The sequence below is a fragment of the Oreochromis aureus genome, linkage group 13 (assembly GCF_013358895.1).
Source record: "Oreochromis aureus strain Israel breed Guangdong linkage group 13, ZZ_aureus, whole genome shotgun sequence".
Lineage (NCBI taxonomy): Eukaryota > Metazoa > Chordata > Actinopteri > Cichliformes > Cichlidae > Oreochromis > Oreochromis aureus.
The window spans coordinates 20,473,482-20,490,936 of NC_052954.1; the positions used below are offsets into that span (position 1 = coordinate 20,473,482).

General features: G+C 38.3%; 1 protein-coding gene across 7 annotated transcripts; it reads right to left on the bottom strand.

The window, feature by feature from the left end:
• Nucleotides 1-6,508: 6,508 nt before the first annotated feature.
• On the bottom strand, nt 6,509-16,296 carry LOC120432765 (polymeric immunoglobulin receptor-like). 7 transcript variants are annotated; one of them, XM_039621815.1, is made up of 11 exons: nt 14,796-14,893; nt 14,006-14,497; nt 13,504-13,824; nt 12,994-13,293; nt 9,000-9,060; nt 8,798-8,892; nt 8,644-8,678; nt 8,454-8,510; nt 8,090-8,146; nt 7,899-7,965; nt 6,521-7,725 (listed from the first exon to the last, which is right to left on the bottom strand). In XM_039621815.1, exons 2-11 carry the CDS (start codon nt 14,049-14,051, stop codon nt 7,721-7,723), a joined length of 1,044 nt encoding a protein of 347 aa, XP_039477749.1. In that variant the 5' UTR covers nt 14,052-14,497; nt 14,796-14,893; the 3' UTR covers nt 6,521-7,720. The 7 variants fall into 7 exon arrangements, with proteins under 7 accessions (XP_039477748.1, XP_039477747.1, XP_039477749.1 ...); XM_039621811.1 differs by lacking the exons at nt 7,899-7,965; nt 8,090-8,146; nt 8,454-8,510; ... (1 more) ...; nt 8,798-8,892; nt 9,000-9,060 and adding exons at nt 11,869-11,903; nt 12,075-12,149; nt 12,266-12,322; ... (1 more) ...; nt 12,569-12,663; nt 12,785-12,857 and having other exon boundaries at nt 6,525-6,828; XM_039621813.1 differs by having other exon boundaries at nt 6,517-7,965.
• Nucleotides 16,297-17,455: the final 1,159 nt, after the last annotated feature.

Sequence of the window (17,455 nt, forward strand, 5' to 3'; positions counted from 1 at the left end):
GGTCAGAGTGTGGTGAAACCCAAAGTGTATGACATCTCAAGAAAAAAAAAGCACCGAAATGTGCGCTGCTTTTCGGTCTGGTTACTACCGTTTATGTCAGAACCGGTGCCATGATGGCACCGGAAACCGGTACCCATCCCTAGTCAGCTGTGTCCTCATGTGTCTCCACTTCCCCTGATCACCTCATGTGTGTATTTAAGCCCTCTGTCTCCCTTATTCATTGTCGCATCGTCTGTGCTACTTATCCCATGTCATGTCACAGTTATCTTAGGCTACATTCACACTGCAGATGAAAACGCATCAAATCTGACTTCTCTTTTTTTTACCCTATGCGACCCATATCTGATCATTGCATGACAGTGTGAACAGCACAAATCCGATATTTTCAAATCCGACCTAGGTCACTTTCGTATGTGGTACTGAATGCAATACATATCTGATGTTTTAGAAAGCGACTGTTGTTTGAATGGTCATGTTGCATTAAGACAGACGCCAGTTATCAGCGCCAGAGAAGACAAACAAGAAAGCATGGCGGCCATTGTTAAAGCACGGGCTCTCTTTTTTTCTCAGTGTCCTTCTTTCTCTAATTAATTTGTCAAAATTCTGTCGGTTACGACTGTGCAGAAATTGATAGACTGCTGGAACAAGACCTACTAGCTCTGTAGCCGCCATTTTTACTTCCGTAAACAGAGCGAGTTGTGTGTGACGTCTTATTTTGCGCATGCGGGCCGCTTTGTGGGCTGTGAACCGTTCACACTAGAGCGCATTTGCTGTCACATTTTATTTGTAGTGTGAACAACCAGACAAAAAAAAATCGGATTTGATCAAAAAATTGGAATTGATCATTAAGACCTGCAGTGTGAACGTAGCCATAGTTATTCCCTTAAATATGTAATAGTTGAAGTCCTAGTTCCAAGTTATTGTCAGTGTCAATGTTGTGATTTTTCAGTTCTTTCATAGTCACCTTAGTTTAGTCTTCTGTATATGTTTGGTAGTGATGGCCAAATGAAGCTTTCTGAAGCATTGAAGCTTGTATTGAAAAACGGTTCATTACTCGAAGCTTTTCAACACAGTCCTCTCTGGTGACATCTGGTGGCGAAAATTATGAAGAGCAGCTTGAATCTACAAAATAAAACGGACCGCTTCATTATCACTCCTCACTCTACAGAGTGGAGTTCTGTTTGATAGTGGGCCACCGTTGCGTTGCTTTGAACATGTAATTGTTTTTTTTCTTTTGGGGGGGGGGGGGCTGAAAAAATTGTTATGTTTATTTGCTTAATACATAATTTTGATCAATAAACTTTCCTTATTTAAAGATGCACCATGGTGTGGTCTTTCTTTGCTTTTGACTTCTTGATGTTGGTAAATACAGTAAGTGAGAAGTATATGTAATATACATATGATAATGTACATCACATTATGGAGTATGCTTCTGCTGTGAGGTCCTGCCTCCACGTACTTAGCAATTAACCACTGGACACCTGGACAGGTATGTTTATAAATCATATTTGCTAAATTTCTGATACATTTTGAAACTGGGGAAAGAACTGATCGTGAACTGGGAGGGGAAAATGCTTGCGAACATGTCAAGTAAAAACATGATGCATTTAAGGTTATCCTGTTTGGTTTTTATTCAAGAAAAGAATTTGTTCCACTGTGGAACAAATGAGTCTGAGGACTGAGTCTGTTTCTTTTCTTGGATATAATTTCTCCTGCCTTAGAGAAGATCCTCTCACATGGAACGGATGATGCTGGAGTGCACAGAAACTGCAAAGCAAGTTTATAAAGATGGGGGTATACAGTCTTCCTGGTTGGCCTTCCGCCAGGGTTACTTGCATAGTAGCATTCCAACAACGCCCTGTTTTCATCTTTTGCCCACCGATGCCTTCTTGTTCCAGTAGCCCACTTCTCGTCACGGTACCCTGGTTCCTCAACACCTGACGCGGACCTTGTTGATCCGGGCGACGTCCGAGCCGGCATGCCTTCATATTTATCTGTCTCGCTCATATCTGCGGTAGGCTCGCTTAGCATGGGGGTCTAGCCTTAGGACCCTTACTGGATACAGACGCCCCAGGCAGGAATCGAACTTATGCGATCCTCTGCTCCAAAGGCGCACATATATATGTGTGTGTGTGTGTATATATATATATATATATATATATATATATATATATATATATATATATATATATATATACATATATATATATATATATATATATATATATATATATATATATATATATATATATATATAATGTATGTATGATAGATAGATAGAGAGATATATATATATATTATAGAAAGTTAAAATAAACAAATACAAAACAGGGGCAAACAACAACACAAAGCTGGCAAACCTACCCGATTGACCGAAATCAACTCAAAATATTCCCACACGGCAGAACGTCCTCTCTTCCTCGCTGGCTCCATATCTCTCAGTAGAATGATCAGTGGTTCGCTATCTGTCACCATCAAAACACTCCACAAATCCCGTGAATGATTCACTTCCTTATATCCATTTGAATCAGGTACCGAAGCAGTTACGTGCGAAATGAAGCTTCGGACATCACTGGTCACGTGACTTTGGCCAAACGAATCAAGCCTCGACACAGTGCTTCTGAACCAGTGTGTTGTTTTTTTCGACACACGCTCCGGAGCGTCAGCTTCAAGCGGGCCATCACTAATGTTTGGTTTTTTTTTTCGCTCTTTCTGCCTAGTCTCATGTTTTGTGAGTATCAGCCCCGAAATAAAGGCTTGTCTTGTGTTCAAGTTAAGTTTTGTCTCCTTGCCTGTGTCCACACCTGGGTCCTCCACACACACTCCACACGGTCTGCCGCCGCCGAATGGGGGATGGACCATACCGTAGTGCAATTCGTCCTGATCAGTGATTGGTCAAAAGTCTAGAGTGGACGAAGGAGAAGAAAGGGACTGCTGATTGGTCAAAAATGTGCGATAAAGGACTCTTCTGTTTTTCATTCGGTCTGTTGTCTTTTTTCTTTATCAGGTGATGTTTCCAGCTCCTTTATCCCACCTGATGCCTGGACTGCTGTCTGTGGTCTTCAGCATGATCCCAATGTGTTATTTATTCATTATTTACTGGTTTACAATGACACGACAGTAAGCATTATCAGTGTATCTCCAAAAGTTGAATCTGTTCATCTGGACGTAGCGTTTTGTGGGAGAAACGTTTCGTCACTCATCCAAGTGACTTCTTCAGTCTCAGCTGACTGCAGGTTTCCCTAAACCTTATAAACAGTACATTTGCATAATGACTGAAACCAGCCCACTGAAGGAACAATGGGCTGTGAGGTCAGTTCCTTAATCATAATTATGCAAATTCCCATGACCATTGATCAACAATCACTGACCAAAACCCACTGATCAAAGAACACTGATCAATGGCCATGAGTACCATTCACAGAGAGTTGGGGAATGGCTGCAATCACAGCATTGTAAGATGGCGAAAGATGTACCCTTAGGCCCCCTCCTCGATTCAGAGATGGTCTTTCCCTTTTCACATAAATGGCCTCCTTGACTCCGCGCTCAAACCAGCGTTCTTCAGCTTGTTGATCAATGGTCATGGGAATTTGCATAATTATGATTAAGGAACTGACCTCACAGCCCATTGTTCCTTCAGTGGGCTGGTTTCAGTCATTATGCAAGTGTACTGTTTATAAGGTTTGGGGAAACCTGCAGTCAGCTGAGACTGAAGAAGTCACTTGGATGAGTGACGAAACGTTTCTCCCACAAAACGCTACATCCAGATGAACAGATTCAACTTTTGGAGATTTACTTTCCTGGATGATTGAGAATGCATCAAGACATTATCAGTGTATATTACAAAAGCATCTAGTTTTTACTCCAAAGTTGATGAGGATTTTCCTTTGGCTCTTTTGAACCAAAACAGGTTGGAAAATCCCCTGAAATTAACAGAAATTGAGAATGAATTGCTTTCTTTTTTTCTGTGTTATTATCAGTGTTGGGTAAGTTACTTTAAATTAGTAACTTAGTTACATTACTAGTTACTTCTCTAAAAAAGTAACTCAGTTACTTCAAGTTACTCGTTACTTTCAAAGTAACTAGTTACTAGGGAAAGTAACTTTGGTTTTACTCAGAATTCTCTTGTTAATGTGTTGCTTCCATAACTGGATACCCAGCCAGATTGCCAGTCTTCTAGCTTGCTTACTTGCCACAAGTGCACTGTGCCACCTACCAATAGAAAGGAAAAATAATGTGCACATTTCACGAGAGAAATCCCACGCCTGGACCGTCGTTGACCGCCGCCATGATTCTAGCCTGCTTTTTACATCCAACACAAAACTGCAGTCGTGGTGCTTTTGATTGTACTCAGAACTTGGAAATTCTGCCTTCTGAATAGGAAGATGTAGGTAACACCAGACTGCAGATGAGCTGCATACAGAGCTGGACTGGGCATTTTGACTAGAGACCGCCCACCATTATAGGAAAAATCATAAAGCCTTTGAATGAAAATAAACACTGTTGTGACAGTGATGTACACTGTTCTGATGGTATATATGTATCAATCTATCAATTGTTTGTTGTAAGACTCAGATAATTATTTTTTTTTTTAAAGCGAGACATTTTTAAATGAGAATAATAAAGAAAAGTATTTCCTTGTCCCCCCTTTCCCTGTTAATGCCCTACCTGCCCCCTGGCAAAACTTTGCTAGATCCGCCCCTGCACAGTTACCAGCTGTCAGCTACTTAGAAAAGGATCCTGGTGTTATTTGTCTGTCAGAAACAGTTCATAACTTCCTTCAACTCATCCATGTCACCTAAAAGGTAAACCTGTTTCTCCATCAGCTGTTCAGCTCTGATGATTCAGTAAGGACATCTCCTGGTTTCATCTTCATGTTTCCTCTCACCAGATAACCAAACCGATATCATGACCAGCAGCTTTACAGCTGTGGCTCCAGCAAACATCAGCTGATACTAGCAATTAATATTAAATAAATTCTAACAACAGCTGATCAAGCTTAAACGTGCTGCTGTTGTTTAACGCGACATCCGCTGGTTTCCTCTTTCTGGCGCAAAGTGGGCGATAAATAAACAAGAGAGAAAAGCCGATCAGCTGATCATTGATCAGTTTCGTGATTGAAGTAGAAACAGGAGAGGAGAGAATGAGAGAAGAAGAGGCAGCTGTGCAGCTTCAGCTTTGTGTCTTTTTCATTGTAGCTGAAGTCCGGGACAAACTGTTCCTTTTCACCTCAGTACGAAACGCGAAATATTTTCTCTGAATACCAGACGATTCTGTTTTTTACGGGACGGTTGGCAACTAATAATTAACCGTATGAACAAAATAAAGTTCAACATCAGTAACATAGCACCCACACAGCTGTATAGAAACTCCGTCATGCTAGCTAGCACGCAGTACGAAAATGTCAGCATACCGAAAATAAACTCCACCTAAACTTGGTTTATATCTGACCCAGATAGACTGCAGGTCATAACTTCTTACCTGAAGTTCAGTTCACCTGACACGCGGACCGGCGGCCGCTTCGGGTCTCTCCTCTTGCCTCCCTTTTCCTTCATCCACCTGCTGGCTTCCACCACTTGCTAATGTTATTGAATCTGTGGAAGCCCCGTGATAGCCACCACACGAAGTAACGAGTAACGAGCCTATCTAAATCCCAGTAACGAGTAACGCGTTCCTGGTTTTGGCATAATAACTAGTTACCGTGCTCGTTACCACAATAATAACGTCGTTACTGTAACGCGTTACTTAATAACGCGTTAGTCCCAACACTGGTTATTATGATGTGCAAAGACTAGCCATAAGCGGAGTCTTTTATGTTGCCCAGATGAGACGATGTAATTGTTTTCTATACTGGTAAAATGTGAAGGATTATTCATACCGTTGCACTGTAATTCACAGACAGGCAAGAAATTAAAGGCATACCCTGAACTCTTGACCCCCTACACAGAGAGACATTGTTGCAATTTGCTGCCACGTTATGGTCCACTTGTCAGAGGGAAAAGAATCCTAAAATCAGTACAAAGTTGCTATGAGAAATTATCTTTGTCCTGTGACTAAGTATTTGGGTCACTGAATAGTTGATTAAGAAAATGATGTGATGATATACCATGGCTTTCACAGTCACCAGATCTCAACCATAACTATCTGGAAGAAATTTGACTGACATAACAGATAGATAATAGCTCTGCTAGTGTTTCCAAAGCAATTCCAGGAAACACTGAAGCTGTTGCAGAGGCGTGTGTGGTACAAATACTTCATGATCCATGAGTGCATCAGGAAGACAGCTGATTCTGAAATATCTAGGAAATATAACCAAGTGACTTGTTGCAGGGGTGGCATCCTATTACAATACCACTGCAGTACCAATTTAGTGAGCTCTTCAGAATGACTCATTACACACATATTTATTTTTTAAAAATGTACGTAAAGGCAGACTGCATGCTTAATCTTTCCAAATAGTATATCACTCCACTCTCATTCAACAAAGTTTGGTATACACTGAGAGTTCTCACACACCCTAATGATAGAAGTCAGGATTAGCCATTATTGTTGATGCTTGCAATGCTTCTTTATTACAAAAAAAACAGATTAATGTCAACGATCTTGATAAAAGAGCAAACAGGTAAACACTTCTTTGACTCATTTTGCAAATATGCAGGAATATAGTTTGTTAAACGACAGTTAAAAGTGAGAAAAAACTAATCATATAACAAGCTGATGAGAGCAGATAACACATTGCAGCACTTGTCTGACAAAGACTCCAGTAATACAGGTACACAAAATGAAAAAGGTTATAACATTTAAATATTTCAGTGGAGAGTAGCTAGTGTGCTGTATGTAACTTCTGTGCCTTTTCCTTCACCCTGTTGGAGAACAGAAACAAAATTGACAGTTAAGCAACTATAAGAGCTTCGACTCTTCTGGGACGTTCTTTCAACAAGGTTTAAGAGTGTGTTTATAGCAGACAGAAAAGTAACTGAATGGCAGGAAACAATGTCCATAAATCTAAACACACACACACACACGAGGAACAGATTATACAAAGCAAAACAGGAAGTAAATAAAATGGGGCACAGGGACAGACTTAACAAGACAAGGAAACACAGGGAGGATTTGGATGAACTGGAAGACATGAATAATCAGCTCTGTGCAAAAGATAAAATAAACTAGTCTTACAACATAATGGATTAAATTAAAGCAAAAACTCTAAACAAAGCAAACAAGACACAAAAAAACATGATCCATGAGAAATCCAAACCACAAATTATAGTTAAACCCAGGAAAACTCAGAACCCTGGTCAGAAACTTAGAAACCCATGCCTTGAAGCACTCAGCAATCTTGCTGTACTACCAATGCATTGCTGAGATGCCGTGGTTCCAAAATGTTTCCAGGTTGCAATAACATAACTTAGAGTTGATTGTGGAAGACCTAGGCGAGAAGAAATTTCACAAACTGACTTTTTGCAACAGTCGCATCCTATTACAATACCATTACTGGACCAGTTCAGTGAGCTCTTTGGAGAATGCAAATCTTTCTAAATTGTAGGCATACTGCATGGCTCAGTGATCGATGTGCTGACAGCAAAAGAAAACACTGTATCCTGCAAAAACTCCAGTAAAAGGTAGATATAAAAAAGATAGAAAGGCCAAAAGTTCTAATATTTAAATGTTTCAGTAGTGATTAGCTAATGTGCTGCACGTAACTTCTGTGTCTTTTGCTTCACCCTGAGAACAGAGAACAGAAAAAAATGTGAAAATTAGAAAGAAAAAGCAAAGACCAAGGTGACCAAATTTAAAGCGAATCATGTCTTATGAGGAGAATGAGCTAAATTATTTGAAAAGCAGGAAAAAGCAAGTGGGAAATCGTGTGTGTTTGGTTTCAGTCTTTTAATATTTACCCTCTTGTTTCTTTATGGTAACAACTGAACTATACATGATTTCCCCATCACTTTCAGGAAGTGACATCTGCGGGGAAAACAAAAGGAGTGGAAACAGAACACTTTACAGTTCTGTCATTCTTTAAGAAAAAAAAAGTTAAAGTCTGCTTATACTCAAATAGAAATGTATAGTTGTAGTATGTTATGGTTACCTCGGCTTGTTTTCTTCTAATGTTTCCCACATTGGCATATATTACTTCCTGGTCCACCTGCGTAGCATAAGCAAAATGTAATTTAGAGAAAGACCGAACAGTGTCAGTCTGGTTACTCCAAACTCTTTTTATACAAAGTCTTAAATGAGAGATTATTATATGGAGATTATCCCAGAAAGTTGAATCTGTTCATCTGGACATAAAACAGATTCAACTTTTTGGGATTTCCTTGTCTGGATGATTGAGCATGCATCAAGATGATACTGGAAGATTAATTTGATCAATTAGACATTTTACTTTCTGATGTCAGTGTATTCACTGAAAATCTTAGACTTGATTTCTTGATAGGACAGCAGTTGGTTACCTTGCCTAAGTGTTTTTTCTTGGGTCTAACTTCAGCGTATGCTACCTCCACTCTGGCCTGCATTGAAAAACAGAAAATAATTAGAACATTTGCAAAACTGTACTCATAAAAGTTTTCCCTATCAGTTAATTTAGCTATTCTTGTAGAATCATGTACCATGCTCACAGAGAAATAAACCAGTATAGCTTACCATTGCTGTGACTGATGAGTCTGCTTTTCTCTGCTCTAGAAAAATACAAAGCAGCTGTTACTGACTCTGTGTTAACAATGCAAAATAGCCAACAATAATGCATAAATTCAAGTAAATACTGTATGGATTTAAATCAAAGTTTAACAAGACTTACTGTGTCTCAGTATCAACCAGATGAACAACACCACAATTACAATAAAGATTAACACACTCAGAGGGATGATGAGGATCTTGAGGTCAAATGAAGCTCTACAACATGCAGTTTGACAACACATAATTTAGTTTAGCATAAAAGATTTTTAGACAAAAGAACAGTTCTGTTGCTAAATCTACTGCAAATACAAAAGATATCTGACCTTTGTTGTTCATTTTTTAATGTGGTAATTGTTCCATCTCCAGTAAAAGTATGGGCAGTAGCTATAATTCAACAAAACAACAGTCAGTACTAGAGTACTGCAACAATGATTGTCCTAATATCTCTTAGAGTACTAACATTTATAAATGGATGGAGTTCATACACGTAACAATGATTGTGCTAACATCTCTTGTACACATGTCAAGTTCATAATTACTTGCAGTACTTACTAGTGATTGGTTTCTCAGTAACAGTTAAATATACTGGTATCTGAATGTCCCCTTCAGCACACAAATACCAGCCACTGTCCTCTGACTTTAGTCCACTCATGGTCACTGTGAAAACATTTGGGTCTCTCATATGAGCGGTCACTGCTGCACCATCTATGGATCCTGATGATCCTGTCACACAGTTCCTGCCCAGCCTGCACCACTTCATTTCTCCAGAGTTACTGTGGTGGCATCTAATAGTTATGTTTTCTCCAATGTATCCTGTAATCCTCTGATGATCCACATAGAGTCTGGGGATACCTTCAAGGACAAAAATTTAAATAAATAAAATAATGAGTGGATAAAGGGACAAAAAATACAGATTTGAAAAACCATTGGCAATTTAGACTTCATGTCTATTTCTATTAACTTTTAATAACAAACACTTTAAAATGTTAACAAAGATGGAAACTCACCTCTGGTAACTGACAGTTGAAAATGCCCTCCATAATCCGGTCCATTATTAATCTCCACCACACACCAGTAATCAGTGTTTTTATTTGTCAGATTGTTTATAGTTACAGTAAAAATAAATTGTCTTTTATCATCAGAGATTGAATATTTTCCTGAAGGGTCTGCTTTGTTTGTTTTTACTACATCGCGGCAGAATCTCCATTTAGGTCCTTCACACAAGTACTTCACATGGTTTTTGTATTGGGACCCATATAGACATGGGATGGAGATCGATTTCCCAGTTTTCACTGATACTTTACTGACTGTAGTTATGCTGTGAACTCCTGCAAAGAAACAAATGCACATTTTAATAGAATAGCTCTGTTGATTATCTACATGTTTTTAGAATTACATGTTTTGCTAATAAAATAAAATCACTTTGATAAGCTATTACAAATATTTATGCTATTGGAAACTGAAAATCAACAGAGATGCTAAGCAAATTTTAAAAAGCCCCTGCCACATACCTGTTAGTCCAGTGATGATATAAAGAATCCTGAGATAGAGAGCCATATTGATAAGTGAGCAGACCAAATCGTATGAACTGTTGCACTTGAAAACTCCAAGTGCAACACTTCCTGTTTTTCAACCCTTAGTATGCCACTGTCACTGCAGTTGCAATCACTCTTCCTCCTATGTAAAACACTTCACAAAATTGAGCTGACAAAGGACCAGCCCCTCCCCTATCTTCACTGTGCGCTCATGCACACTGTAGGAAAACTTTAATGTGGAAGAAGTGGTGAAAAGGTTGAGCTTGAAAACTGAGAGAAAACAACAAAAAGTAAGCTAATAATAGTGTGTCAAATTAACCGACATATTAGCTGTGGGGCTGTTACCGCATGGTGAACAGTAGTACCAGTAACAACTCGTAACCAGGTCTCACAGTGACAGGAGGCTGCTGCTGCCAGCACCAGCTGTAGAGAAGTGAGGAAGAGACGAAGGAAGATGAAATTAAAGAGTAAGAGTATAGATGGAAAGACATAAATAGGATATGAGAGATTCAAGGATTTGGGTTAAATAAATGGCTACTTTAACCATGAGCCACTGCTAAGAGCTAAAGTGTAGCTTCAAATTTTGACTTTCTACAGTGCAACCAAGAAATAAATAGCAGCAACTGTACCAAACTGATTAAAACCTGTTAAACAAAATGAAATGCATAGAGATATCTATATATGTATAATATATAGATATATGGCCCACCAGCCATATTGATTTTTTTCCCCAGTCCAGCCCTGAGGGGACTGCACTACCAGAAGGCAACACTGCAGACATTGAGGATAACTATGAGTACGATGGAATCTCACAGGCAAATGGGAACCATGAAGATGTTACTAGGAAAGCCGCAACCGCCAAATACCTCCAGAGTGTAAGTCAAGTCCTGAGGACTCAGCTGAATGGGAAGAAAAAGATGCGGGGCTATCAACACCTGCACCCTGCCAGTCACCAAATACCCTGCTGGGATAATAAGCTGGCCAAAGGAGAAGTTAGATGCCACTGACTCTGTCCTATGCATGGAGGGTTTTATCCCAAATATAGCACCCTGAGACTGTAGGCTAAGTAGAAGGAAGGAGGCTGAGGATTAGTGTGTGTCAGAATCGTGTTCAGGATGAAACAACAAATATCCATGATTGCATCAGGAAGACAGCCACAACTGTGCTCACTTACAGCTGATTCTGAAATGTCTAGGAAATTTAACAAAGTGACTTGTTGCAGGGGTGCCATCCTGTTACAATACCACTGCAGTACCAATTTAGTGAGCTCTTCAGAATGACTCATTACACACATATTTATGTTTAAAAAAATGTACGTAAAGGCAGACTGCATGCTTAATCTTTCCAGATAGTATATCACTCCACTCTCATTCAACAAAGACAAAAATGTTTGGTATACACTGAGAGTTCTCACACACCCTAATGATAGAAGTCAGGATTAGCCATTATTGTTGATGCTTGCAATGCTTCTTTATTACAATAAAAAACAAGAATGATGTCAACGATCTTAATAAAAGAGCAAACAGATCAATGCTTCTTTGACTCCCTTTGCAAATATGCAGGAATATAGTTTGTTAAACAACAGTTAAAAATGAGAAAAAAAGGAACCAAGTAACTAAGTTATAATATTTAAATATTTCAGTGGAGAGTAGCTAATGTGCTGTATGTAACTTCTGTGCCTTTTCCTTCACCCTGTTGGAGAACAGAAACAAAAATGACAGTTAGGAAGAAAAAGCAAAACGTGACCAAATTCCAAGTGACACACAAAATACCAGGACAACAAGGGAAACGATTTGAAATAAAGGACACACAGGAAGTGGGAAACAGGATGCGGTTGCTATCGTGTTGTTGTTTAATATTTACCGTTTTGATACTTTGATTCTTTATGGTCACAACCGAACTGTATGTGATTTCCCCATCACGTTCCGTAAATGACCTCTGGGAATGAACAAAAATAGAAAGACAACACTTTCACATTTTTAAAGCATGGTGGAACTGTAAAGTCTACTTATATTCTAAAATATAAATGTTTCGCTGTGGTATGTTAGGGCTACCTCAGCTCTTTTTCTTCCCACATTTCTTACATTGGCGTATGTCACTTCCTCATCAATCTGTGTAGAATGAGCAAAATGTAAGATTAAACACTGTCAGCCTTGGTGTCACACCCAACTCTTTGCATATAGACCTGTCACACATGATCTCTTACCTCTGCTGTGGGGGTTGATTCTGCTTTTCTCAGCTCTAGTAAAAAATAACTGCTGTTACTGACCGTGTAACAATGCACAATAATCAAAACTTTAATTGCATTTTAAATGTTTCTAAAAAATACAAATTGCTGGGATTTCAATAACACTTACTTTGTTTTATTATAAACCAGATAAGAAAAGCTACAATTATAGCCACGATCAGCAGGCTCAGAGGAATGATGAGGATCTTTAGGTCAAACGGAACTCTGCAAAATGTATAATTTAATTTAGCTTAACAAGGAACAATGACATGGATAAAGGAATTTTTGACAGTTTCCCTTACAAGAACAGTTCATTAAATACTGCACATAAAACTGAAAAACAAACCTTTCTTGTTTGTCTTCAAATGTGTTAATTGTTCCATTTCCAGTAACTTTATGAGCAACAGTAGGGGCAATGGCTACAATTAAATATACATAAATAATTACTAAAGTACTACAAAACAATCATTATCCTAATATCTCTTAGAGTACTAACATTTATAAATGGATGAAACCGATATATATGTGGAGTTTATGATAACTTGCAGTACTTACTAGTGATTGGTTTCTCAGTAACATTTAAATATACTGGTATCTGAATGTCCCCTTTAGCACACCAGTACCAGCCACTGTTCTCTGACTTTAGTCCACTCATGGTCACTGTGAAAACATTTGGTTTGCTCATATGTGTGGTCACTGCTGCTCCATCTATGGATCCAGATGATCCTGTCACACAGTGATATCCCAGCCTGCACCATTTCATTTTTCCAGAATAACTGTGTCGACATCTAATAGTTATGTTTTCTCCAATATATCCTGTAATCCTCTGATGATCCACATAGAGACTGGGGGTCCCTTAAAGTTCGCAAAAAATACAATACATGACAAAACACCCTTCAAAAATCATTGAAATTCAGACATCTTTTCTTATTGACGTTTAACAACAAATGAGAGCACATTCACTCTATTTAGTAAAAATAAAAACTTATTTGTTGTTTTTTTGTTAGAAATTGTGACAAGAAATCCTTGAAACAATGTAAAATATGTACAAAGATGTGCACTTACAACTGGTAACTGACAGTTTAAAATATTTTCCATGATCCGGTCCATTATTAATCTCCACCACACACCAGTAGTCAGCGTTTTCATATGCCAGCTGTTTTATAGTCACAGTGAAAATTTGCTGGTTTTTGTCATCAGAGATTGAATATTTTCCTGAAGGGTCTGGTTTGTTTGTTTTTACTGCATATCTGCAGGAGCCCCATGTATATCCTTCACACAAGTACTTCACATGGTTTTTGTATTTGGACTCATATAGACATGGGATGGAGATCGATTTCCCAGTTTTCACTGATACTTCACTGACTGTAGTTATGCTGTGAACTCCTGCAAAGAAACAAATGCACATTTTAATAGAATAGTTCTGTTGATTATCCACATGTTTTCACAATTAAATGTTTTGCTAATAAAATAAACTCACTTTGATAAGCTATTACAAATTTATGCTATTGGAAACTGAAAATCAACAGAGATGCTAAGCAAATTTTAAAAAGCCCCTGCCACATACCTGTTAGTCCAGTGATGATATAAAGAATCCTGAGATAGAGAGCCATATTGATAAGTGAGCAGACCAAATCGTATGAACTGTTGCACTTGAAAACTCCAAGTGCAACACTTCCTATTTTTCAACCCTTAGTATGCCACTGTCACTGCAGTTGCAATCACTCTTCCTCCTATGTAAAACACTTCACAAAAGTGAGCTGACAAAGGACCAGCCCCTCCCCTATCTTCACTGTGCGCTCATGCACACTGTAGGAAAACTTTAATGTGGAAGAAGTGGCGAAAAGGTTGAGCTTGAAAACTGAGAGAAAGCAACAAAAAGTAAGCTAATAATAGTGTGTCAAATTAACCGACATATTAGCTATTAGCTAGCCCCATGTATATCCTTCACACAAGTACTTCACATGGTTTTTGTATTTGGACTCATATAGACATGGGATGGAGATAGACTTCCCAGCTTCCACTGATACTTCACTGACTGTAGTTATGCTGTGAACTCCTGCAGAGAACAAATAAAGTATTATATTATTTTGTTTGCTAAAAAATTATTTCTTCTTGGCTTATATTTTGTACATGAACAGAACAAATAAAGCACTTTAGCGGAATAATTCTATTGATCGGTTACATGCTTTTTCAAATTTTCATTTTTCCTTATTAAATAATGTCTTCAAAAAAACCTCTATAAAATAAAAACAATTACAAGGCTATTACAAATATATTTTTATTATTGGAAATTTGATCATCAGCATAAAAATTAATACACAAGCTAAATGACTTTAAAAGCCTCCCCCTCATACCTGTTAGTCCAGTCAAGATAGAAATAATCCTGGCATAGAGAGCCATATCGATAAATGAACAGAAAAAAAACAGTGCGAGCTGCTGAATTTCAAAACTAATTTCCACTTCCTTTTTTTTCATCTTTATATGCAGCTGTCACTGCAGTTTCTGTTATTCTTCCTCTTATGTAAATCAGTAATTTTACATAAGTTGGCTCACAAAATAAACAGTGCAAGTAGTAAATAGTAATACATCCAATATCTGTTGGATATGGTTGGTGGCTTTTCAAACCCCATCATTCTTAGTAACATATAGAAAATTGAAAAAGAAAATGGAGCAGGGAAAACAAAAATATAAAAATGTAGTCAAAACAGGAAAGTGAAAGGGTTTCATCATGCAAATTAAATACTGTTCTGCATTGTGCAAGATCATCTTCTGTGGTCGCATGTCAGTTCTTTGGTAACGTGAGTGACATTTCTGTGGTTTATGAAAACTTTTCCTGTTACTCTGGCTCAGTGTCTGGTAAAGTCCACAATGTGGTTCTCAGTGTCAAAATTAAAATCAAACAGTGCAGATGTGATTAAAGTGCACATTCTGAACTTTAATTCATAATCGTTAGCTTACATTTCAGTTCCACCATATATCAATTACAACACTTGCCACCTCATTTTAGGGCACAACAGTGCTTGGGACAAAGTAATGGTAGGTACATGCAGTCATGTTTAATACTTTGTTGCATATCCCTTGCATGCAGTGCCAGCTGTCATAGACATCAAAAAGGTGGTGAGCATCTATCTATCAGGTGACTAACCTTTTGGAGTTTGAGAAAGTTTCGCAGTAAGTTTGGGATCATTATCTTGTTGCAGGATGAAGAGTTGTTCAATGAGTTTGCAGGCATTTACTGGAACATGAGCAGATGTTTCCATCTTCCTCAGAATTCATTCTGCAACTGCCATCAGTCGTCAGCAGTTACGTCATCAGTGAAGATAAGTTAGTTAATACCTGTAGCACCCATACATGCCAAAGCCATAAAATACTAAACTATAATGTTACGTTAACACTCACATATTAAACAGCTTCATACTTTTGCAAAAAACTCAATTATACTTACGCAATAAAACATGTTTGTATCAAAAACTTTATATAAAATAGTAAAGTGTGCGGGAGTGCCAACCTTCATAACGAAAAGAAAATAAATCTATATGCATGACCTTCCTGCAAGACTATGCTCTGGGCGTACACGACCAACAATACCAAAACATTACCATGACGTTTCTGCTAGTGGCCTGCGCAGCCCGATTCCGCTGTCTGAGACTGATGCGGGTCCACGTGCGGCAGCTCGTAACTGTTACAAATACAGTCATACTCCTTTACAACTTAGCATGGAGATGAAACCTTGCCGTCTAACAGACAGTGGTAGAATTTTTTCTTATACCAAGTACTAAACTGAAAATACAGGTAAAGTTCAGGAGCAATGAAGACACAGTGCACTCGGTTTGCCTTCCAGATTGAATCTGAATAGTGGGCGGAAGTCCATCCCCCTAAAGCAGGGGTGCCCAATCCCAGTCCTCGAGAGCTACTGCCCTGCAGCTTTTAGATGTGTCCTTGTTCCAGCACACCTGAATCAAATGAATGGCTCATTATCAGGCCTTTGCCAGACTTGATGGCATGCCGAATTGGTAATTCAACTATTTGATTCAGCTGTGTTGGAGTAGGGATGCATCTAAAAGCTGCAGGACAGTAGCTCTCGAGGACTGGGATTGGGCACCCCTGCCCTAAAGCAACTGGCGCGCACCTGCCTTGAAATAATACTTCCACCTGAGGTGTTGCTCCATTTTTCAGTCCTTCTGTACAGTCCATGTGACAAAATAATAACTGCAGAAATTAGTCATGTTTCCAAAATCATTTTTGAGTCTTCATAGTCACAGAAAATAACAAATAAACAAATTAAATAAATTAAATTAAATGATTAACACAAAAGTGGACACGCATTTTGGGTGTGCCACAATAACATTGTTCAAATTATTAACAAATTATTCTCATGATTGAGCATATCATGATGAAGAGTTTGTAAGCCCTGTGATGGATCAAATTAGAAACATGACAGCAACTGAAAGCATGTGCAGTAAAGGCCTGTCGGAGCTTTTCAATGGAGGAAATATAACTTTTGGTGAAACCTATGGGCTCTAGAATTCAGGCAGTCCTTGACTGCAAAGGTTTTTCATCCAAGTAAGAAAAACAGTCCTGAAATCTAAAATTATGTTAGTTTGAATTAGTTTGAGCCTTTAAAAATGGGGGACTATGTATACAACAGCCGTAATTCCCAAACAGTTAATGGAAACATTTTTATTAAACCCTTTAAATCACAGCTGAAACCACACGTGAATCTCACCTTGACCGTTTCATTTTTATGTATTGATGTACTGAAGCAAAATAACAAAAATGAAGTCATTCTCCAAATTCTTATGGTGCTAACTCTACACCAGTGATAGCAATGACTATAGATTTATAACCAAATATTGGGAAATAAACTGCTGTAACTTACAACAGTGGCATCACACCCCTCAGATCTGGTGTTCTCTGAAACATATAACAAGACTGTCAAAATACAAATACAGTATTTTATCCCAGAATTTAATTAGAAAACTCACTACGCATTTTCAACCTCCGTGTGAATAAT

What these genes read in the sequence shown, in the direction of transcription:
- LOC120432765 (XM_039621811.1), bottom strand. Translation starts at nt 14,051, where the DNA reads ATGGCTCTCTATCTCAGGATTCTTTATATCATCACTGGACTAACAG. An exon ending in AATCAACCCCCACAGCAGAG is followed by an intron (nt 12,323 to 12,417) that starts GTAAGAGATCAT and finishes CATTCTACACAG; the next exon opens with ATTGATGAGGAAGTGACATA. An exon ending in TGGGAAGAAAAAGAGCTGAG is followed by an intron (nt 12,150 to 12,265) that starts GTAGCCCTAACA and finishes GTTCATTCCCAG; the next exon opens with AGGTCATTTACGGAACGTGA.